The sequence below is a fragment of the Chenopodium quinoa genome, unplaced genomic scaffold (genome assembly GCF_001683475.1).
Source record: "Chenopodium quinoa cultivar QQ74 unplaced genomic scaffold, ASM168347v1, whole genome shotgun sequence".
Lineage (NCBI taxonomy): Eukaryota > Viridiplantae > Streptophyta > Magnoliopsida > Caryophyllales > Amaranthaceae > Chenopodium > Chenopodium quinoa.
In genome coordinates this window covers 5,858,163-5,881,139 of record NW_018744633.1, presented here as the reverse complement: position 1 = coordinate 5,881,139, position 22,977 = coordinate 5,858,163, and the positions used below count along the sequence as shown (strand labels likewise).

General features: G+C 36.0%; 4 protein-coding genes across 6 annotated transcripts; 1 reads left to right on the top strand and 3 right to left on the bottom strand.

Annotated features, from left to right (window-relative positions):
• Positions 1 to 52: 52 nt before the first annotated feature.
• On the bottom strand, positions 53 to 3,915 carry LOC110701296 (amino-acid permease BAT1 homolog). The gene is made up of 7 exons (XM_021878925.1): positions 3,663 to 3,915; positions 3,365 to 3,547; positions 2,254 to 2,373; positions 1,969 to 2,160; positions 1,552 to 1,854; positions 968 to 1,150; positions 53 to 756 (listed from the first exon to the last, which is right to left on the bottom strand). Exons 1-7 carry the CDS (start codon positions 3,741 to 3,743, stop codon positions 265 to 267), a joined length of 1,554 nt encoding a protein of 517 aa, XP_021734617.1. The 5' UTR covers positions 3,744 to 3,915; the 3' UTR covers positions 53 to 264.
• A 3,261-nt stretch (positions 3,916 to 7,176) lies between these two features.
• On the bottom strand, positions 7,177 to 9,662 carry LOC110701294 (psbP domain-containing protein 2, chloroplastic-like). Its single transcript, XM_021878923.1, has 3 exons — positions 9,121 to 9,662; positions 8,857 to 9,012; positions 7,177 to 7,680 (listed from the first exon to the last, which is right to left on the bottom strand). Exons 1-3 carry the CDS (start codon positions 9,505 to 9,507, stop codon positions 7,420 to 7,422), a joined length of 804 nt encoding a protein of 267 aa, XP_021734615.1. The 5' UTR covers positions 9,508 to 9,662; the 3' UTR covers positions 7,177 to 7,419.
• A 465-nt stretch (positions 9,663 to 10,127) lies between these two features.
• Positions 10,128 to 15,346, top strand: LOC110701293 (NAD-dependent protein deacylase SRT2-like). Of its 3 annotated transcripts, none has more exons than XM_021878921.1 (12): positions 10,128 to 10,296; positions 11,054 to 11,096; positions 11,202 to 11,439; positions 11,657 to 11,722; positions 12,314 to 12,359; positions 12,861 to 13,021; positions 13,106 to 13,235; positions 13,608 to 13,772; positions 13,906 to 14,033; positions 14,264 to 14,363; positions 14,690 to 14,797; positions 14,908 to 15,346. In XM_021878921.1, exons 1-11 carry the CDS (start codon positions 10,261 to 10,263, stop codon positions 14,744 to 14,746), a joined length of 1,170 nt encoding a protein of 389 aa, XP_021734613.1. In that variant the 5' UTR covers positions 10,128 to 10,260; the 3' UTR covers positions 14,747 to 14,797; positions 14,908 to 15,346. The 3 variants fall into 3 exon arrangements, with proteins under 3 accessions (XP_021734613.1, XP_021734612.1, XP_021734614.1); XM_021878920.1 differs by having other exon boundaries at positions 14,905 to 15,346; XM_021878922.1 differs by having other exon boundaries at positions 14,876 to 15,346.
• Positions 15,347 to 21,763: 6,417 nt separating this feature from the next.
• LOC110701468 lies at positions 21,764 to 22,309 on the bottom strand. The gene has a single exon (XM_021879119.1). The coding sequence runs from the start codon at positions 22,307 to 22,309 to the stop codon at positions 21,764 to 21,766; it is 546 nt and encodes a 181-aa protein (XP_021734811.1).
• Positions 22,310 to 22,977: the final 668 nt, after the last annotated feature.

The window sequence follows — 22,977 nt, the reverse complement described above, 5'->3', positions numbered from 1 at the left end:
ATCATGCCAAGTCTGGCTAACTGTATCCAGATCAATTCATACCCAACAGAAGTATCATACTCTTAACAATTTTATACCCCTTTTTTTCCTTCCTATTACAAGATCTGTCAGGCATTAACAAAAATATACAACAATCTTCTCGTATGAATCTTGTTGTTGGCTGATCGGAGATTGTTAGTCATCTTTGTCTAGATGCATATCATTACGAACAAAGAGAGTAGAATACGTGTAAAACTATATTGTTTACAAGAAGAGAGAAGATTTTCAAACTTTGCCGTTTTGGCCATCAATATTCCTAACAGGCCCCTTGAACCATTTCCTAGCATCTACAACCCACCAAAGCATAATCAGACCCAAAACTACACCCAAAGCAGCAGGTGCATAATTGAAAGTGTCCCATTTGATAGGGTAATAAGTAGGTAAGAGAAAGACTGCACAGGTGTAACAAATCCATAAAAATGCAATTAAGCAAACTGGCCTGCTCGCTCTCCCAAGATAAAATGGCCCAGGTCTGAAGTTACTTTCCGCCATAACCATCCTTGCAAAGATTGGAACTGCATAGCCACCAACCCACCCGATTGTACAAATTGATGTTATAGCTGTGAAGACAACATTGAGTTTGAGTATTGGTAATCCAAGAAGAATGCAGATAGCTGCACAGAGCCACACTGCATTAGAGGGAACTTTATGCTTTGGGTGCACTTTTCGCCAAATGGTTGAAAATGGGACTCCTCCATCTCTAGATAATGCATATACCTGATTAAGAATATATGAAAATAATGCATTTCATGAGATTTTGAAGAAAGTGGACTGAATATATGAACTTATGAAGAGGACATGAGAAATGAAGGGGAAAATAGGAAGTTTTCAAAAACAGAATTAATGTCCTTCTAAATTCATTTAATAGACTGCAAAGAGAAGTCTCTTCCTTTACTAATGCATCTGAATTAAGGACTGTGTTACTTACAACCCTGGCTGCACTTGTAGTGATAGAAAGCCCAGCAAAGAAAAATGATCCCCAAATGATAATAAGCATGATAATTGCTCCAGTAGCATTGTGATATCTTCCATGAAAAGCATCATAAAGTATTTGGGCCGGTACAAATGCTCCTGCAGTCTCGTTGTTTGGATCATATAGGTAGTTCAAATCCTGAATGGTCAGGTAAAGTCCAAGTTTACACTTTAGAAATGATAACGCATTTCTAACAATATCAGAAAAATATTCAACCAGGGACTAATTGAAAGATTTAACTTTCGAAATCAAAATCAAATAGAACTAAGATATTAAGATCCTACTAAAGTCTAACAGACTCCATTATAGAAAGTGAACGCAGATCTTAAGTTATTCTCATTCATATGCTTAGTTAGAAAGTTCCATTTTTTGAGGGACTAGAATTTAAAGGTGTTTAGCAACATTTTGATTGATTCTCTGTATGCAGAAATAGAATTTGCAAGTGCTACTCATTACTGTACTATCTTCTATATTCAGTTACTCAGAAATAAATACTTAAAAAAAGATACTTGTGAACTGGAACAAGTTACAACATATACCTGAATGCTGAAGGTGAGGGTCAGGATATATGCCCATCCAATAACTGAAATGATGCCTAAACTAGAAAGAATTGCAATGGGTCCATTTTTATCTGCTCCTTTGGTTTCTTCAGTAAGATGTGCAGCTGCATCATATCCATAAAGTGAATATTGGCTAACAAGTAGGGATAACATGACTGCATATGCATGATTTGTTACCCCTGTTGAGCTTGCCATTTCAAAATGAGAGAAAACAAACGAGGCTGGCTTTGTAGTCATAGCCACCAGAGGAAGCATAATAATGATAACCGCGCCACCAATCATCTACAAGAAAAAAATATTGTTATGTCTTCTAAGTTCTACTCAGTACAAAGCTAAATTCAAGACAGTGAATATGTTTGTGATTATTTGTACATAGCGAGAAATTATGGAATTCACCTGCCACCACAACGATATTATGTCAAGGATAGCAATGACCTCCAAGGCAAATGTGTTGAGCACAGCCCATATGAGGGTCAATCCTATATAAATGCATAAAAACAACCATTTTGGGGCAAAGTATCCTCCACCTTTGTTTGTTCCAGTGCACAGCAATATAATGCTCTGCAGAACTTCTGTTCCTGCATAAGCCTGTAAAACAAACCATGAAAACAACTTGATCTAAGGTCTTGAACTAATTCTTTTGATAAGTGAAGCTCTTAGGTTTCAGAGTACTTTACTTACCTGAGTACCTATGCCAGCAATAAGACCTATGGTCTCAAACCATGCACAGCACCAAGATGCAAACGGCCCCCATTTCGGCCCTGCTAAATGTGCAGCCCAAAAGTAAAGAGAGCCTGTTGTCTGTTAGATAGATAACCAAGAGATATTAGTCTTTGTAACTCAAGGACAGTGCATGAGACTCAAAAAGATACGAAGCACTATGTGTAAATATTCTACTCCCTCCATCCCTAAATTAAAAGCTTCTTTCTCTTTATTACGTGAGTAATAAATGCTAGAAAGAGGCATTGTATTAAGGGACGGAGGGAGTGATAAATTCTATAACCTGCTCATGAATACTAAGGGGGTGAAAAAATCATGACAGCAGAACACAAAACTTTCTAGTTACTTATTTTTGATAAACTGAACTTATGTTCAAGTTCAACTCTTAATTTTGTTTGTACCAGGACAGATTATAGGCATATATTCGATAACCTAAACCAATTCTAAATTATAGTAGTAAGTGAGATCAATTAGCCCTTGGTTCATAATCCAAAAATAGAACTACTTAACAAGATAACACACCATAATTATGATACTATGATCTTTACAAACGAGATCAAGGGTTTCTGAAACAGTTTAAGAAGAAAATATTTAATTTCGCAGAAACTCAAGGTAGTCCAAAATGTTCAAATGTTTGTTGAAAAAACGAATTCAAGAAAATTCATTGATTTTCTGATATAGAACACAGCCTTGCTCTTACTCCTAACTCAATTGAGACTAGTATGGAAATTGTTTATGAAGAAATAGACTATTACATACTATATTACTCAGACTCGGGTATAATTACTGAACACAGATATTTGTCCAAGTATGTGTTTCAGCTATTCTATGAAAATTATGACTTTGGTCCAAAATGAAGTTTATCATCCTATTTTGGATTGACTGTCAAGGATTTGACACAAGTAATCGAGGTGAAATGAAGAGTCCGAAGTAAAACAAGTTATACACATCACTAATCCTAAACAACACAGTAATTCTACACAATTAAAAGAACTAACCATATTCAAGAACAAGAATCAGAATTTCAACAAAAGAGAAAAACAGAGGAGAGAGAAATTATACGCTGACTAACCGGAAAAGAGGAGCAAATCTCAGACATAGCAATACCAACAAATCCAGTAAAGAAGGAAACAACAACCCAACCCCAAACAAGACTAGCAGGCCCAGCATATTGAAGACTTGAACCAAACAGGGGAGTTATCCCTGTAAAAAGAGACATTGTTGAGAATGATATTGCCAATGTTTTGAACAAAGTCTGCAAATTCAAAACCAAAAATTAGTTCTTAAATTTCATTGATGCATTTCAACAAACATTTAATAGGCATGCAAGATTAAAGATTGAATCTTGAAGTAAAATTTAATGGTCTAACCATTTCTCTTCTGAGTTCTTGCTTGTAACCAAGCTCATTGAGCCGTTTTTCTCCAGAATCAATTTCTGGGTGTTTCTCCATTGGATTAAAACTTGGATTTTTTACAGAAAAATTGAGAAACCCAGCTTTAGAAGTTGAGTTTGAAGCTGGGTTTCTTCGGTTAAGAGGAGAGAGAAAGAGTTTAGAGAGAAGGGTTGACTGATGCAAATGATTTGAGACCAGCTTAGCTGCGCTTCATTTAATGTTCTTAAGAATAGTCCCACCTTGACTCGTAAGAGTAATAAAAAAAATACAATAATATTAATATTAAAAGATTTGAGATGATTCTCATAATAACTGGATATATTATTCTCTAATCGAAATAATTGTCGTATTATTCCTATATTTTAGGGTTGTATTGATATGTATATGCATGCAATACTATGAAGATTTATAAAACAGAGTTTAATTATAGTTGAAAAAATTAGACAGCATTCTCAAATTTATAATCTAATCTAATATATATATTTAAAAGGGAGTTTTTTCCCGAGTTTTAGGATTTAATTATTTTAGTGCGCCATGTAGGATAATAAAGTTAAGTTGTAGCCAATTAAAAAAGAGATTATTAAAATCTTTTACAATTAAATGATTCAAATGCCACGTAAGTAAAATTGACAAACGAGATTTTAAAGTTTAAATTAATTAAATATAAAATATTATCTTTTGATATTAAAAATTTTATCTAATATTTTAAAATTAATATAATAACAATTTTAATCACATAAATATGAAAAATATTTTTTAAAAAAAATACTAACAAACCGTGCGTTTCATCTGGTTATATGTATAATGGAGTAGTATGTCTTATAGAAAATTAAAAGTAGTATTACATTTCTTTATATGTAACTACTATCAATTACCGTTAAATTCATGTTAAAATTTGAAGGTTATGGAATAAAAAAAACCAATCTATCATATAAATTTTCTAGTAAAATCAAAGTTATTATTTAATTATAAAAGATTGAGACTGGACTTAAGTCAATATGACGAATACTACTTTTGAATAGAATGAATAATTTTTATGGACCAATAAAGGGCTTGTTTGGTAAATGGCTTTTTTATTGGCTTTTAGTTTTTTCATTTGGTCAAACATCCAAAATTTGTGTTTGGTAATTGGCTTTTTCATTTTCATTTCAGCCAGCTGAAAAGCTGACTTTTAAGCCAAAATGAAAAAGCTACTTGGAGTAGTATTAATAACATACACTACCAATTTTACCAAACATGTTTTTAAACTAATAATAAGTCAAACAACCAACAAAAAAAACCAATATAAACAACCAGTCAAACTAGCTAATCAAACCCAACCGACAGCCTACAGCCAGCAGCCAATTGTCAAACAAGGCCAAAATGTATAGTGCACTAAATTTTTTAGGGAGAAATATATGTATAGCAAGATTACTATCCATTTCATATCAAATTCAACATAAGAAATTTAGATATTTTGTACTAAGTTAGAGAAGTTAGAGTTGTAGACAGATGATGATTGAGAATCAGTCAGCCAATGCGGCTATAATCAATCATCATAGAATAAAATAACCATATGATACAACAACTAAACCTATTTGTATCATCAGTCATTAGTCATCGTTAATCTTACGCAACAACCAAAAGGAGAATATTGTTATTAGAGAGTGGTTAATGGACATGCAATTAGGTCATTGTGTATTTGTGTGTACTTCTCCACTTGACATCAGCTTTTGTTATTAAATTACAGAATGGCAATCTACCTTCTAATTCATCATTGAAGTTTTATTCTCATCGTTAACACTTTAGGGTGCGGATTTCTTACCTTTCTTTTGACTCCCAAAGGGCCTACGCAGCAAATATGAGCCAAATTGATATGTGCAAAATTCCGACACCATTAAGCAATTCTTCTTACATAACTTTAAAAAAAAAATTGATTCATTAGCTAGTAATGTCCTCTCTCGAATATGTTCCATATGCTTTATATTTTGGGTTTGTGGTTGGCAGTTTATTTGGCACTAAAGTGTCAATTAGTTCCATCAATAGCACTTGCACAAGTTGTTTAAAGTTAACCTCTTTGAAGACCATAATAGCAAAAGCTTGTTGTCTAAGGTAGAGACTAGAACTATATCTACCTGTCTTTTATTCCAAAGAGCATTTGTAAGGAGATACTCCAAACCTTATAGCTCATTAAAAGAATAAACCATTATATGTTCCCCATAAATTTACTCATACACTAACAACAAATTGTACGATTAGCTAGATGGCAAGTTGGCAACATTAATACTAAATAAAATAACACATTTTTATGTACTTGTGTAAGGTTTAATGGCCAAACAATGAGTCACTCGGTCTTTAATTTCATCTTCAAAAATGTGTTTTTCTTCCTTATGCATGATACTACGAGTAATATGTTCATGAAAATTTTCGGAATTGGACAAACATTATCATAGACATTGTCGTTCTGACTTTAAGCACGCAATTTAAGGTTGAAATTTGTCTACAATAATATAATAGCAAGAATCAGTCAGATATTGAGTATTAGGGTAACCATATGATGCAACAATGTAAATACGTAGTATATAAATATAATAGTATAATGAGTCATCGTTAGTCTTACGCTACAATAAAAATTAGATTAATCTAATTAGGAAGTAGTTAAAAGACAAGCATCATGTGGACTTCTCCACTTGCCCCAAAAAATATGGGTAGGAAATCTATTTAGGAAGCTTTACATGTTCGTCATAAAAAAATTGTAGTATGGTCAACATAATGTCATAAAAATAAGCTCCTTGTTGAAGTGTAGGGATCTTAAAGTTTTTTTTATTATTTTTTTTTTTTTTTTTTTTTTTTTTTAAGGAAAGTAGGGATCTTAAAGTTACTCATGTAATGATGTAAATGATGTAATATGGTTCTCTTTCAAAGGGGTTTTTTTTGACTTTTAACCTAGATTTGATAACGTCCATAATGACTTTTACCAATAGATAGAAATAATGACTTTTGTGTGTGTGTTTTTTGTCTATCAACTGAGACTTGTTCTATCTCTTTAAGGGGGTTTCAGGTTGTTCTCATCCATGAGTCCGAATAGGTGCATATCCGGTAGGAGGAACCGAGGAAGCAATTCCCATATCGGTCATATGTGGACTTGTTCGTACAAACCAAGTGACCGTCGTTTGTATTGCTGGAACCTCTTACATAAGAACTTCACGTCTACACACACAGTCCATATGTCTCCTTCTAGAGGAATGCAAACTTCCCAAATAATCTCCACAATGGACATCCTTTAATCCAGTTGGGGCAAATGGAAATCTTTTTATGTACCACAATGTTTGCAACCTGTTAATCTGTTATTCTTATTATTGGTTCATCAGTTCATGTTTTAATATCGCAGCCAATAATGTAACTAGTATGTATGTTTTATTTAATGGGCACACATTATAGAACACAAATTTGGGACACAAGATTCATGTTATATATCATCACATACAGAGACTAGAGGATTCTTGTGTAGTTTGCGACAGGCACCGAGAGCCATACATGCAAGTAGAATTGAAAACCTGCTATAATGCAGATACTAGCAGCTTACAAAGAAGATGGAACAAATGATGCTAAATCTGGATCTTGTTTCCAAAATTGTTGTTCTCAAAAATGTTATAGAGGAAAAAGAATGTAATTGGATGAACAATAAGCTGTAAATTTGAAGGATGTATGAGAATATACATTAACCAGAGGGAGAAGAATGTGCAAACAAGTTTTATGTAGAAGGTACAGCATCGAAGGAATGAAGTACTTGTTCCAGTATTGTTCTCGTATGGTTGTCAAGAGGACTTTCTGGCTTGTCGACATGAGATATGTTTAACAAGTAGAGTTTCTTTCTAGAGACGAATGCAGCTGAGAATATCCTTTTCATTCCTCCTCTTGTGCTATCAACTACATATTCGAACTCATATACTGGTAAGCCATCGAGGCCAGGTCTTTCTGCTACTCCTATGACTTCAGCTTCCTTGGTGCTTTCCTATTAACACCAAAAATAATTTTATCCCAGAAAGAAGAAAACCCATGTCATAAACTCATAGCGCATTTTGTGAAATGCAATGGAGTATTAAATGTGTGGGACAAAACTCAAGATTGCAAGAAGAAAGCCAATCTCCAGACATTTCAAATTGCAAAAGACATCATCTATTGTCAAGTTATTCATTACTTAGCCCCTCCTATTCTATAACATCCACAAGGATCTAGAAATTCAAGAAATTACTGCTCACTGAATGAGGTTAGCTCCCATCTACGAAAAGCAGGGCAACCGAAGATGTAAGATGATATAAAAGTCTTTTCGTAATGGTTAGCTAGAGACTATTAATATAGAAATCGGCATCACCAGGAAACTTCAGTTTATCATATAGAGTTTGAGTGTGCTACACTTGTATAGCAGTATCATTGTATTTGCCACAAATACAACTGAAGTTACTTTACTTAGGCTCTTATTACCTGTTAAGAGTCCGTGTCCAAAAATCTAATACTCTAGAAATGGGTATGGAAGCATAAACATTTTAAAACAGGTGACACCATGCACGTTTTTGGAGCATGGCAAGTATGACGACTGAACATGTAGATGTGTTTAAACTTGTAGGCTTGTAGCTAAGTCCTCCTATAATCATCAAACTATATACCCTCTTCAATCAGACCCCTAAGCCGCTCTCAGTATCTCTAAAGAATCGACCTCCTCCATTTATGTTCTTCAATACCAAAAGAACCAGATAGTTGGACAGCACTAAACATTTGACTGTTATTCAATCAAGCAACTATAATCCACATTCATTATACAATGCCAAGCATATACTACTACATACTACAGACCACATACAACAGACCGAGCAAGTTATCATACCAGGAACATCAGACGAAACAATCACTACACTAACATAAGTAATTGGACTTACAAATTTACAATTATCTTCTTTAATCAATCCATATCCTCATTTATCCTCACAAAGTCACAATTATCCACCTTTCCAATCGAAGTAACTTGCAAACATTGCTATTTCACCTTAGAACAGAATAATCCTTTATTCAATCAACATTTCAAAAATAACCCATTCAAATTTCCAGGAAATACCCATTAATCAATACTCATTAAACACTAAATTTCTCAATAAACCAACACAAATTAAAATAAAAGAAGGGAAAAATTAACCTTGCGTTTTTCAGCTTGAATGAGCTTATCAGCCACAAACTGAGGAGTCCCAAATTCTGTAAGACTTGTAAGCCGAACTGGGTTCACCACAATCCCTACATTGTTTGCTTTCTTATTCTCCTCCTCAAGCAATACAGTTGCTCCTGCTTTATCCACCTTCAAACCAACAAACAAAATTCCAATTAAAAAAAAAAAAAAAAAAACACAATTTTTTTTTTATTAAATTCCCACTGAAAGAAGAGAAAGAAATGGGGGTGAAATTACCTTAATGTAGGAAGAAGGTTTAAGAAGAGTGAAACCCTCTTTGGAATCTGTGTATCTTTCAAGTTCAAGCTCTGATTTTTCTTGAATATCCTCTGCAATTGCATTGGGAATAGTAAATGGGAGAGAAGATGATAAAATGAGGGCAAAAATTGAGAGATTTAGGGTTCTTCTTTTGGTAATAATTGAAGAATGTGGTGATAATATGATTGAATTTGATGTTTTGGGGAGATGGGTTTTTAAGGGTTGGAGTGTTTTAAGGGTTTTTGAACGTGGGAATTGTTGGTTTGGGATAGGAAGGTGAATTGTGAATAACTCCATGGCTGGAAATCTCTGTTTGTGTTTTCCCACTGTTTTCTTCCATGGACTTATCTTTAGTTGGAGTGCCATTAGGAGGGAGGTGTTTGTTTATGGGAGTGGGTGCTAGGACATGGAGATCTCATTAGAATATCCCTACACATCCCCTTATTTTTCTCCGAAATTATTAGTCACATACTCACGTATGTTGATTTAAGATGATTTGAAACTGTAGTGTTGTCTAAAGTTGACAATAATCTTATTTTCAAACATATAGGAGTGTATAGATGGAAGTTGGAGTGGGTGGTGAAGAGTAAACCTGATAAAATTAATCCCGCTCTAATAAACTAGTATACTTGAATCGAAATAAGCATTTAGTTGACATAGAGCCATAGAGATATATCTAATACGGAGTAATATGTAATGTTGCATAGACTTCTAAGTTACTTGACTCAATTCGATAGAAGTGCATATATACTAAGACTCATCACCTAAATATGATGCAATCTACACCAAACTCGAATCAAATAAATAAAAGACGTCTCTCCTAGATTAGAAAAGAACATAAGTAACACTTTTAATACCGGATGGAGTATATTGTTAGCCCATATAACCTACCCAAACCCCAAACTTCAAAGTTCAAACCAAACCCCCAACGACCCAAACAGACAAACAGCCCCACCCCCAAAATAAAATACAGTAAAAAAAAATTAAAAAAAAAAAAAAAGGATGTAGTTTGTAATTTTGGCGGCTGAGAAACGGCCAACAGTTGTGGGAACAGAAGAATTAATAAGAAATCAAGAACGAGAAGCACCCAGAAACTATTGCATTCTCCAAATTCACATCATGCCTCTTGCTTGGAGATTTTACCCTTTTGGTTCTGTAAGTTTAATCCCGTTCTTTAAATTCCAACTATTTGTTTTTGTGCATTTCTGTTATTGATTGAATGTTGATACAAACTGAATTCGATTGGTTAATATTTTAGTTTTCAATTTTATTTGGGTGTGATTTTGATTGATTTTTACAATTCAAACTTAATTTATCATGATTAAAAAATTTAGTCCCGTATGGGTTAGGACAGTCTTTCTGAATTCCAGTATTTCAAATTTAGGTGATTGCCATTTATATGGGTACCCATTTGATGGAAAAAAACTTTGATGAAAGAAAAATGTGACCTTGATTTAGCTTGAACCCTATAGCTCAATTAAGAAAATTGGAATGTGGGTTTTGTACATGTGAAACAAGACTGTTGAAATTGGGCATTATATATTGATTGAAGGTAGTGATGTTTGAATCATATGCGTCTATTGTGTACACATGTGAGTTTTCCCACATTGGAGGAGCAGGGAGAAAACAACCCGCCTTACATCCGTAGGGAGTTACTTATACCAATTGATTTTGGGATGGAACCACGCGGCATAGCCCAAACCTAGTAACAAGGCAGTTTTATATCTTCTTAACCAAATTGAGTCAATGGGTTATGTATCTAGCCAATAGAACCACATACATCATGATTGACATATTCTGCAACTTTCGGTAGTTTCTAGAGTTTCTGATTCATACTTATATATGAGTAGCTGTTATTAAGTATTAACTCCCATTCTGAATGTCACTCAGTAATTGTTGTTTGAACCTTCAGACTTTCAAGAGTGCAAGAAAATTTATAGGGACTTCTCTGGCAGGCAAGCCGTGTGCATTATTTTCTTTCGATTGAGTAATGCCTTTCTTTACAATTTCGCTTTGTGTTGTTTGCGAGGCCTTTTATTGAGTTGCTGTCATGGTTACAGATGCTATTCCATCAAATAACCGAAGGTGGCATTTATTAAATGGAGGAAGAAACATTTTGCTCTTCAGAAAGCAGGTCAGATTTGTGCAGACAACAAACCGGATGTCAGTCCCTGGAACCTCACCTGTTATCAAAGAAAATAAGATTCCGGACTATCTGAGGGACAAGAAAATGATTCCCGATGCATCTGCTCCCAGCAGTAAGGACATCGACCTTTTATATCAATTTTTTGATCAAAGGTCAGCAGCAATTTTCTTCAATCTGCAATCCTTATTAGGACTAGAGAAGCATGAGTCAGTAACCTTACCTAGAGTGTGGCAGGGGTTGACCATGCAGGTTAATATAAAATTGACTAATGAGTTTGCTTGTAGAAAAGTTCTGTCTTGCCTTTTTGTTAGAATCCAACTCCTTTCAAATCCCGGACCGTGACACACATGCTTGCTTTACCCATTGCAGTAATAAGCTGGTGGTATTGACTGGAGCTGGAATGAGTACTGAGAGTGGGATCCCAGATTATAGAAGGTACAACTAATTTCTCTTGTATATATCTTTCCCACTCTTTATCCTGTAGAGTTGATGCCTATATGTGCTTTCCGAAAACCTCCCTAATTGTATTAGGGGTTGCCCTAATATAACTTGACCTCCAACTTTATCATTAATGGGTATTCACTCAGGTTTGCTTCTGTTGATTTTGTTCTTTAGCATTTATTTTTACACTTGGAAACATGAGTTGTGCCTGTAGTATTACAAAATGAGGTCAATTGTAGGCTGATGGAAAGCAATCTAATGGTTTATGAGAATTATGATACTGTGGCACTAGAAATTTGCCTGCTGTAATTTTTAATGGTAGGTATTTGGCTTTTTCGAATGAGATGCTTTGATTATCTCTTGATACTTAATTTATATAGATACGGATATCATGCTGTCATAGGGATGTGGTTGAATCTTGAGAAGATGATTAATCCATAATCATTTAATTTTTGCAACATTTTGATTAATATCTCGATGATTTAATTTTTTTAGCATCTTACAAAGGAATATAATATATGGTTTTTTTTTGCACTTATATCAATCCTCAAAAGATAACCTGCTGACTAGTTTACGTACTTGCAGCCCAAATGGAGCATATAGTTCTGGTTTCAGACCCATTACCCATCAGGTGATCTAAATTCTGAAGGCATGTTTTTTTTTTTTTTTTTTTTTTTTTTTTTTTTTTTTTTTTTTTTTTTTTTTTTTTTTTAATTTACAGTACTCAAGAACTTCATAGTTAGCACATAACTTTTTTATTTTACTCCTATATACTGTAACTTATTTCACGAGTGCATTTCATTTAGTTCTCAAATGTCACAATTTGCTTAAACAATTGTCTAGGTCTATTATGCTGAATGTTTGGCAAATGACAATTTTGTTTGTCATATTCGAACTTGTTCAACTACAGTAAGCGATTTTGTTCAATTAAATTATCATCTTCTAGTGTTTTTTTATCACTTGAGCCAAAATTGTAACTGAAGGGAATCAGCTGTGTTCTGTCAGAAAGGACTGAGTATATGTTTCCGTTCTTCACTTTTCTTTGATTTTCATCTCAAAATGTTTATGCATTTAATTTTTCAAACAATTGATTTCTGTTTCCTCCCTATTATATGCTACTTTATATAAGTAGGAGTTTATCCGCTCAGGCAAGGCTCGCAAGCGTTACTGGGCAAGGAGTTATGCTGGGTGGAGGCGATTCACTTCAGCGCAGCCAGGTGCTGGTTACTTTGCATTATCATCTCTAGAAAAAGCTGGAAGAATTAGTTATATAATCACACAAAATGTTGATAGGTATTCTGATCCCCAACCTGTGCTTTAAAGTATGTAGAAACTTAGATATGTAATCCTTGATGCAAGTGCTTGTGGTTTTGTCAGGCTACATCATCGAGCTGGCAGCAATCCTCTCGAGTTGCATGGCACTGTATATACTGTGGGTTGTATTGAATGTGGCTATTCATTTTGTCGGCACTCATTCCAGGACCAACTGAAGGCACTTAATCCTAAGGTCAGCTCTTACTTATATATTGAATCTGGAGGCTGTATATTGCTACCAGGGTGTCTAGGAATTCCCTCAGAGAATATTGTTATTATTAAACCAGCATCTTGTTATTGGTTCATATTATGTCTAGCAGAGTAGCAGTTATGAGAACAGCAGAGTTAAGAAATTTGTTTGCTTATGACATTTTTTTTTTCAATGGAGATTTTCGTGATTTTTCATCACATATCATACTGATGTATTGACATTGATTGGGCTTGCTCTACTCCAATGATATGTGATTATATTGACTACTAATGGAGGAAGTTTTATGGCCTTTGAGATGGTATTAGATACTCTGCATTGTCATTATTGGGAAACTAAGATGATGTTATATTGCAGTGGGCAGCAGCACTTGATAGTTTGACTTTTGAAAACCCAGGGTCGGACAAAAGTTTTGGAATGCGGATGAGGCCTGACGGTGATATCGACATTGATGAGAAATTTTGGGAAGAAGATTTTCACATTCCTACTTGTCCTGATTGTGATGGAGTACTGAAACCTGAGGTAACATAGTTTCCGTGATACTCTAACCCCTGCTAGAGAACACCTTTCCTTGCTGACTGAGTTTTCTGATGAGAAGTCATTTTCTGCAATATCGGCATATTTGTGATTATGTTATGGCCCTGTTCATTTATAGGTTGTCTTCTTTGGTGACAATGTGCCCAAGGACCGAGCTGACAGAGCAATGGAAGCAGCTAAAAGTTGTGATGCATTTCTGGTTATTGGGTCTTCTCTAATGACATTTTCTGCTCTCAGATTAGTAAGGTAGTACTAACTACTAAATATGATTATTTTGATTTCGTATTATAAGCATGCTGAAGAATGATGACCTAGTTTCCTTCGTATACAGCAATCTATCTGCTAATAGTTATGTTCATTATAATATTACACTAAAAAGTTCAATGCAAACAAAACTTTATGCTATGCACTGAATGGTGAACATGCAGAGTACTTCTACCTTTTCTAAAGAAGGATTTTCTGTATGAATGTTGCAGAGCAGCACATGAGGCAGGTGCAGCTACGGTAATTATAAATATTGGTACTACCAGGGCTGATGATATTGTGCCCTTGAAGATCAGTGCTCGATGTGGTGAGGTATGCCTTTTTATAATTACATACTTTTATGGAAGAGGCCGGTATGATGCTATTGCTTCCAGTGAGACCTGGTGAATGTTGTGAAATTGCCTCAGCCTGAAATGATTGACCCAAAACCAAAATTACATAACTCAATTTGACCTGATCCAACCTGAAAATTAAAATGGCTAAATATGGTTGGTTTTTCGTAAGTAAATTGATAATAGATTTGAATATGACCTGATTAAGATTTAGCTCAAACCTGATCTAATTGGCTAGCTTATGTATTGTCCTTGCTGTTTTGAATTCTAGAATGTTTTCCATTGATGTATTCGTTGACATTGCAGATACTTCCGAGATTGCTGCATACTGGATCTCTGAGTATTCCGGCTGTTCAATCATGACACCTAAGTGACTCAGGTTGAACGTTTTGGATTTTCATTTTCAGTGAACAGGTAATCATAAGTTTTTCTTTTACTTTGTAATGTACTTTGCAAATTTTCTAAAAAAATTCAAAAATTTTGTTTTCACAGATTATACATTTTTTTATTTCCTATTTCAGCAGCTGTTGCAGAAGTGGTAGACTGTATGTCTGTATCCATTGGCTTACATTGTGTTAATATCCCATGAATCTGCAAGTGTTTGGTAGACTTTGAAATATGGTATTCTTGCGAATTGGGGGTTTGCTTCCCAAGCTTTCACTGCGCGCAATGGAGAAATTATGAGATAAGTTAAAATTGTTTAGTGATGTTGCCCATTATATTAGTATTAGTGTATTATGATCAACAAACTTGGATCCATGTTACAGATATGAACATTCATGTGGTAGTAATTTAGTCTAGGGCCTCTAGGGGTAAACTTCGTAAATTCATTGAAATTACTTCGTATTGTGTATGAATCAAAAAGTCCATTTTTCTTTGAAAAATTAAATGTAAGTCTTATGTTAATAGACAATATTGTACTCCGTATTAAAAACATCTCAAGTAATTACATTTCTAAATCAATGGTGAACATTGCCTCAAAATATCCTCGTCACTTTTTCTCACTGTCATATTTTTTAAAGTTTACAGTATATATACGTATTAGGTCATGTCCTTGATCTACACGTTATACTATTTCTTGTTTACTAAAGTAAGCTAGCTAGTGCCTAGTAGAATCCAATCGGAAAATCAACCTTTTTTACATCATTTTATGATTATTTTTCCGTATTATTTAATTGAGATCACAAATAATGTGATAAACATGGATAGTTAAACCAATAATTTTTCCAATTTCATAAATAATTGAAACCACCTCATACATTAGTGCAACAATTGGGATATCTACCCTTTTTTTTCCCTCGAAAATCTCGCTATCAATTGACTCAACTCAAGTCACTCTTTTATTTTTTGGAAACACTCAAGTCACTTCTTAAGATCATGAGGTTTATCTGTTTTTCCAAAAATATAAATTTCCAACCCGGAAAAAAATAGCGAGAAAAGATTTCTTTCAGCACAAAATATTCAATTATGGAAACAAAAAGACCTCAATTTTGGCAGTAAAATTAATTACCAAAAATATTCCTTATTTTGCTATTTTCCTAAACCTAACCTAAAAAGAACTACTCCATTAAGCTAACACTATATATTTCTATTCAATCATCATAATTTAAACACAACAATCAAAAGAAAAAAAACACACACACAAAATACAAGTATAAAGGTTCAATCTTTAATAGATCGGAGATATGGAAGAGGTGAAATCATTCGGGTTAATTTATGACGTATTACAAGATGAATGGGTGCTAGACTTAATGACATCTTTTTCTTCTACTAATGAAAGCACCCCAAGTAATAATAATAGTTCCAATGCTCCTAGTACGCCCACTAGCTACGAGTCGTGCCACGACGACTCATCATCATCATCACCATTACAATCGTCGTTACCATGTAGTAACAAATATAATTGCTATAGTAAGAGTAAGAAGTCATCTACACGAAAAGGTCGATCATCGTTGTCAATGTCATCATCATCGTCGTCTAAGGTGCCCTACTTAGTTCACTTGGCAATGTGTCAAGGTCATGGGAAGTTGTGGCACGCGGTTAAGTCTAGTTGTATGGGATGTTTTAAGGCTAATAATAACAAGAAACAAAGCAAGTGTAAGGGAATTTGTAGTGATATTAATATTTCTAGAGTTTTAGTTCATAAGAGGAAAGGAAGTGATGAAATTAGAGAGGAAGATTTGAAAGAGGCTATTGATTTTTGTAAGAGATCTGCTGCTTTTAGTTGATTGAATTTGAGCTAGCTAATTAGGTTTTATAAATTTGTGTTTAGCGATAATAATGTACGTGTTTTTTAGTTAAATCTTGTGTATCTTTTTACTTTGTTCATTTACTTTGGAGTATTAATTTTTAGCTAATGTTGTTATTTTTGTGTCAATTAAATGTTGGGATGATATAATCAATAACTAACTGTCCACCTTAAAAAAACCTTGGTTTAGGGGTGAGGGTTTAGGGTTAGCTTCAATCGGTCAATATGAATAAAATAGTGGGTCTAATTCAATTGTTGGATTTGATGGCTGATTTCAATTTTGAGTTGATGATCAAATGCTTGTTGAGGCCTAGAAATATTTGGGTTTGGATCCAACTAACAAGTTAAAATATACAAATTATATACACATGATATGTCTAATAACTCGATCCCAATTAGTCATAATACATATAGACATAGTCATCCATAGTCAGAACCATGAAAATGTTGTTTAATTCAAATTAAAGTACGTAAATTCAACAATTTTTAGACTTTTAATTAAAAAAAAAAAAAGTTTAGTGCTCATAAAAGGTCATTTTAGTCATAACATTAAATTTCATATGAAAATCAAGCTAGTAAAATTGCAATTGTTTTGTGTCGATTTTTGGCAGTCTAATAATATGGAGTAGGATTGAATCTGCATTCATAACAATAACCAATTTAACCTAGATAAGACTCAAAAATCTTTAAAACATATCATTTTAAAATCAAAAGTCTATCCTTTTCCATAACTCTAGCTTTACCAATCCGGAAAATATATAGTAGTAACAAAAATATTTAAACATAAAAATATTTCAAATTTAAATTAAAGGGAAACTGCCTTAATTTAAGCAGTAAAAATTGGAGACCAACAAAACTTAAATTTTCTCCATTCATAAATGTTCAATTCATATATAGCTCTGAGGGATAGCTCAAGTGGTTAGAGCTTTCCTCCCGATTTAAGAAAATCTGGGATCGATTCTCACCCCGTCTTGTGGCTCTCTAAACACCAAAAAAAAAAAAAAAAAAAAAAAAAAAAAAAAAAAAAAAAAAAAAAATATTTGATGCATCTAGGTTATCTTTCTGTTAGATTTCGGGAAAACTCCTCAAATTGGAGTGTGTACCATTGATCACTTTATATAATGTTACAAGCCTATTCCTAATCACGTTAGGAATCTAATAAGATAATTATACAAAATATATACAAATATATCCGACAAATATTATCTAGAAAATAATATCTATCACACCCCCACAGTCGAAGCGGTAGGAGGAAGTACGCACAGACTGGATCTGAAGTCTAAAAATAGCTCCCTAGCTTGATAAGCCCTTAGTGAAGATTTCGCAAACTGAAATCGTGAAGGCACATGTAGAACCCGAACTTCACCCAACGCAACCTTTTCCCGAACAAAGTGGATGTCCAATTCCACATGTTTGGTGCGTTGGTGATGGATCGGGTTGCTAGAGAGATAGATTGCGCTGACATTATCACAATAAACAATAGTAGCCTGTCGAAGGGGACAATGAAGCTCCAATAATAAATTACGAAGCCAACAAGCTTCAGAAACCACGTTCGCAACGCCTCGATACTCCGCCTCTGCACTTGATTTAGACAAAGTAGGCTGACGCTTTGCTGACCAGGAAACGAGGTTGTCCCCAAGAAAACAACAATACCCCGATGTGGAACGACGGGTGTCGGGACAACCGCCCCAGTCAGCGTCAGTATAAGTAATCAAGCGAGTAGGAGCTGAAGGATATAAATGTAAGCCGTGATCAATAGTACCCTGAATATAACGCAGAATGCGTTTTAACGCATCAAAATACGGCTCCCTGGGATCATGCATAAATAAACACACCTATTGTACCGCATAAGCAATATCCGGACGAGTGAAAGTAAGATACTGAAGTGCGCCTGCAAGACTGCGATACAAAGTAGGTACCCGGAACGGAGAACCCGAATTGGCACTAAGTTTAGACTTAGTGTCGACTGGAGTGGCGACAGGTTTACAGGAAGTCATACCTGCGCGCTCTAATATTTCCTGTGCATACTTCTGCTGAGACAATAACATATAGTTGGGTGTGCGAGTAACTGCAATCCCCAAAAAGTAACTCAATGGCCCTAGGTTGGACATAGGAAATTCCATCTGTAAACTAGAAATAATTTCCGTGCGCAACCTGTCAGAAGAAGTGACTAGAATAATATCATCAACATAAAGCAGTAAATATGCCAAGTCATTCCCTTGCCGAAAAGTGAAAAGAGAAGTGTCACTCTTAGCAATGACGAACCCCAACTTGATCAAAAAATTCGCAAAACGTTGATACCAAGCCCGAGGGGCTTGTTTCAAACCATATAGAGCCTTGCGAAGACGACATACATAGTCAGGTTTGCTCCGATCATAGAAACCAAGAGGTTGATGCATATAAACTGTTTCCTGTAAGTCACCATGCAGAAAAGCATTTTTAACATCTAACTGATGAATGGACCACTTTTTAGCCATGGCTAAACTGAATACTGTGCGAATAGTTGCCGGTTTAACAACCGGACTAAATGTCTCATCACAATCAACTCCAATTTCCTGCGACCTGCCATCACATACAAGACGAGCTTTGTGCCTTTCAAGGTCACCATTAGACTTGTATTTATGCTTAAAAAGCCACATGCAATTAACCACATTCACCCCCATAGGTCTAGGTACCAAATCCAAGTTCCCGTTTTAATTAAAGCACTATATTCATCAAACATTGCGGCATTCCAATTATGGTCTTGCAAAGCTTGTTTGTGATTTTTGGGTAATGGGGATTTATGCTCAATGGTCAAATGGGCATATTTTGGATTTGGTTTAGAAATGCCATGACGAGATCTCGTCTGCATTTGAGGTGAGGAAAGAAGGTTGGGTCTAAAAAGCATGGCTGATTGGCGATTTGAGGTGGAAGGAGGTGGGCTAGGAGTGTTTTGGTGTGATTGGGCCGAAAAAGGGGAAGGAAGCCCAGCAGAAGGGGGGGTTCGGCCTTGGGCCGCTGGTGATCCAGCGCCTGCTAGACGCGGGCTGCCAGCGTCTGGCTGGGCCGTTGGATTTCCAGCGCCCGCTGGGCCTGGGCCACCAGCGTCTGGTTGGGCCGCTGGAAATCCAGCGCCCAATGGCCGGGGGTTTTGGGTTGGTGGACTTTGAGGTGTAGTGTGGGCTTGAGGATTGGGCCTAGGTGCTGCTGGAGCATGAAATGAGTTAGGAGAGGAGACCGAGCAACAAACCCCAAGAAATCATAGTCCATAAGTTGAAAATTCTCCAAGTTTTTAAAGGGAAAGGAAGACTCATCGAAAGTGACATGTCGAGATATGATGATTTTCCGAGTTGTAAGATCTAGACATTTATAACCCCGATGGTTGGAAGGGTACCCTAAGAAAACACAAGGAGTGGACCTAGGAGCAAGTTTATGTGGAGCAGTTGCTGAAAGATTAGGAAAACAAAGACAACCAAAAACCCGCAAATGGTCATATGATGGATTTCTACGAAACAAAGCTTGAGTCGGGGTCATGTGTTTTAGAGATTTAGTTGGCAAAATGTTAAGAAGATAAATGGCTGTCTCTAGAGCATGTGACCAATATGAAGGGGGCAAGAAAGCATGGAATAATAGAGTTCGTTTGACATTATTGATGGTTCTAATCATCCGTTCGGCTTTCCCATTTTGAGAATAAGTGTGTGGGCAAGAAAATCTAAAAACCAATCCATTGTCAAGGCAAAATTTTTTGAAGGGGTCATTGTCAAATTCGCGACCATGGTCACTTTGAAAACATTTAACAGGACGTTCAAATTGTGTTTGCACATATTGTCGAAAATGTAAGAATGATTGGAAGGCTTGAGATTTATAAGCAAGAGGGATAGCCCAAACATAATGTGTGAAATCATCAAGTAGAACCAAATAATATTTATGACCATTAATACTCCGAATTGGAGAGGTCCACAAATCAGCATGAATAATGTCAAAAGCAGAAACAGTATTATTATTTGAATCATAAAACGGTAGTCTAACATGTTTTCCTATTTGACAAGAATTGCAAAAAGAGGGGTCGTGCTCCTTATTACAAGAAATAAAATTATTGCTCTTAAGAAACTGTAAAGATGAAGGCCCGGGATGTCCTAGACGATCATGCCACGGGTTGACTGCAGTGAGAGATGTGGCTAGACATGTGCTTAAAGTATGGGTTGTGACTGGATAGAGCTCCCCGACACTATTGCATCTCGTTATTACCCTCCCCGTACGAAGATCCTTCACAGAAAAACCATTAGGGTCAAATTCAATAGACACCGAATTATCTGAGGTAAATTTACGCACAGAAATTAAATTTTTGGTAATTTGTGGTGCAAGTAGAACATTATTAAGCCTAAGGTTATTATTTGGAAGGGAAGTATGACCATAACCAGTAATTGGAATGCGATGCCCATTGCCGACTAAAATATGATTATTAGTGCTTAAATTAAAAAGGGGAAGAAGAGTACCGGGATTATTTGTCATGTGAGACGTTGCACCCGAATCCATGTACCATCCATTCTCCGGAGTTGATGAACTCATTGATGAATACGCACTGCCTAGCTCGGTTGGATTCATCGGTGGGCCATATGTGGACGACCCCATAGAGTAGGCCTGCTGAGGTGGCCTACTTAGAATCGGCCTAGGTTGATAGTGAGCTGTTGTGGGGAATGGCGCAGGAGGAACAACCCACGTTTGCTGTTGTGGCCAGGCCTGTTGCTGATTGGGCCATTGCTGCTGTTGGGCCCAATTAGGCTGCCCAATAGGACTGGGCTGATGTTGCCAATGTTGTGATTGTTGTTGATTGTTCTGCTGCTGTTGCGGGGTGGCTGGAGCACCACGACCACTGGCTTTACCTTGGCCTTTCCCACGGCCTTTACTGCCATCGTCGCGTCCCTTCCCGGAGGCACCACCGCCCCTGACGGTGGTTGTTTGCTGCGGCTGCTGCTATGTGGGTTTGGTCTGCTGTCCCGATTGGTGCTGGGCAACAAACGAAGTGTGTGGTGGTGAGGAATCATAATTCCGGCGGGTTTCTTCCAATAAGAGCCGAGAACGAGCTGTGTTGAACGATGGTAGGGGTTCGGACTGTGCAATCATGGTGGCCACCGTGTCAAAATCAGTTTTGTTCAAACCCGCGACCAAGCGAAGAATTGAACCAATTTCTGATCGGAAACGGGTTGATCGACGTTGGCTAATTGATCAGCAATGCTTTTCAATTGTTGACAGAACGAGGTAACATTGGCAAAATTATCAAGATGAAGAGTATTAAATTGATTCTCGAGGTATACCGCCCTTGTACTCTTGTTATCTTGAAAAATATCCTTGATGCGATCCTTAATTTGTTGAGTCGTAGCTTTCCTAGACAACACAGTGTTGAGAAGATCAACAGAAATCGTTCCATAAATCCAGTGCTTAACAATAGCATCTAATCGAGTCCAAAACGCATCGGAGATGTCAGAGGGTTTCGGAGTCTTGGGATCGATATGATCAAGAACATTATATGCACAAGCATGGTTCTCAAACAATTCAACCCATGTGAAATAGTGGACGTTTGTGTAGTCAAGGGTAATCGGGATTGCTGTCTTGATATTATTGACCGCGAGGGCCGGGTGAAATTCATTCACTGGTGGTTTTGGCGGCGGAGGAGGTGGTGTGTCGCCATCTTGTGACATAGCTGCAAGCTAGGTGAAAAGATCAGTGAAGAAGAAGGTTGGGCGGCAGTATGTGTAGCGGAAGCAAGAAAAAAAAAATAATAAAACTAGGATCGTAACCTAAAGCTGTGATACCAATGATTACTTTATATAATGTTACAAGCCTATTCCTAATCACGTTAGGAATCTAATAAGATAATTATACAAAATATATACAAATATATCCGACAAATATTATCTAGAAAATAATATCTATCACTTTCTACTAATAAGAGGGCAAGTAAATGCTCTAATACTACTACGCCTTCTAGCAATTACGACTCGCCTATGTCATTACGATCATCATTGTCGTCGTTATAATTGACAATCTCATCGCCACCAAGCAATAACAATTGGTCAAGTTGTTCCTGTTGGATTCTGCTTCCGTTAACGTCTGAGGGCTGGTAATGGTTTACCGTCCAATTGCTCACCTGCACAGCCAATACAGATTAGCTAGCCCGGGGGTTATCCGGGAATAACCACTCCGATGCTAAAGTCAGTACCTTTGTGAGAAGAAAGTGAAGAAAGTGAAAGAAGAGAGAGAAAGTGTTTTAGAGAGAGATAGATTGTGTCTTTGAAATGAGGATTTGCTTGGGTATTTATAGGAACACAACCAAGCAGGTGCCACCTATACAGATAGGTGGCACACC

Excerpts from the sequence above, each read along its gene's own strand:
- LOC110701294 (XM_021878923.1), bottom strand. The coding sequence starts at position 9,507 with ATGGCACTCCAACTAAAGATAAGTCCATGGAAGAAAACAGTGGGAAAA. Across the intron at positions 9,013-9,120 it reads AACCTTCTTCCTACATTAAG|GTGGATAAAGCAGGAGCAAC; the intron begins GTAATTTCACCC and ends GTTGGTTTGAAG. Across the intron at positions 7,681-8,856 it reads TTCAAGCTGAAAAACGCAAG|GAAAGCACCAAGGAAGCTGA; the intron begins GTTAATTTTTCC and ends TGGTGTTAATAG.
- LOC110701296 (XM_021878925.1), bottom strand. The coding sequence starts at position 3,743 with ATGGAGAAACACCCAGAAATTGATTCTGGAGAAAAACGGCTCAATGAG. Across the intron at positions 1,855-1,968 it reads TAATATCGTTGTGGTGGCAG|ATGATTGGTGGCGCGGTTAT; the intron begins GTGAATTCCATA and ends TTTTTCTTGTAG. Across the intron at positions 757-967 it reads CTACAAGTGCAGCCAGGGTT|GTATATGCATTATCTAGAGA; the intron begins GTAAGTAACACA and ends ATTCTTAATCAG.
- LOC110701468 (XM_021879119.1), bottom strand. The coding sequence starts at position 22,309 with ATGTCACAAGATGGCGACACACCACCTCCTCCGCCGCCAAAACCACCA.
- LOC110701293 (XM_021878921.1), top strand. The coding sequence starts at position 10,261 with ATGCCTCTTGCTTGGAGATTTTACCCTTTTGGTTCT. Across the intron at positions 10,297-11,053 it reads GATTTTACCCTTTTGGTTCT|ACTTTCAAGAGTGCAAGAAA; the intron begins GTAAGTTTAATC and ends TTGAACCTTCAG. Across the intron at positions 14,364-14,689 it reads TCAGTGCTCGATGTGGTGAG|ATACTTCCGAGATTGCTGCA; the intron begins GTATGCCTTTTT and ends TTGACATTGCAG.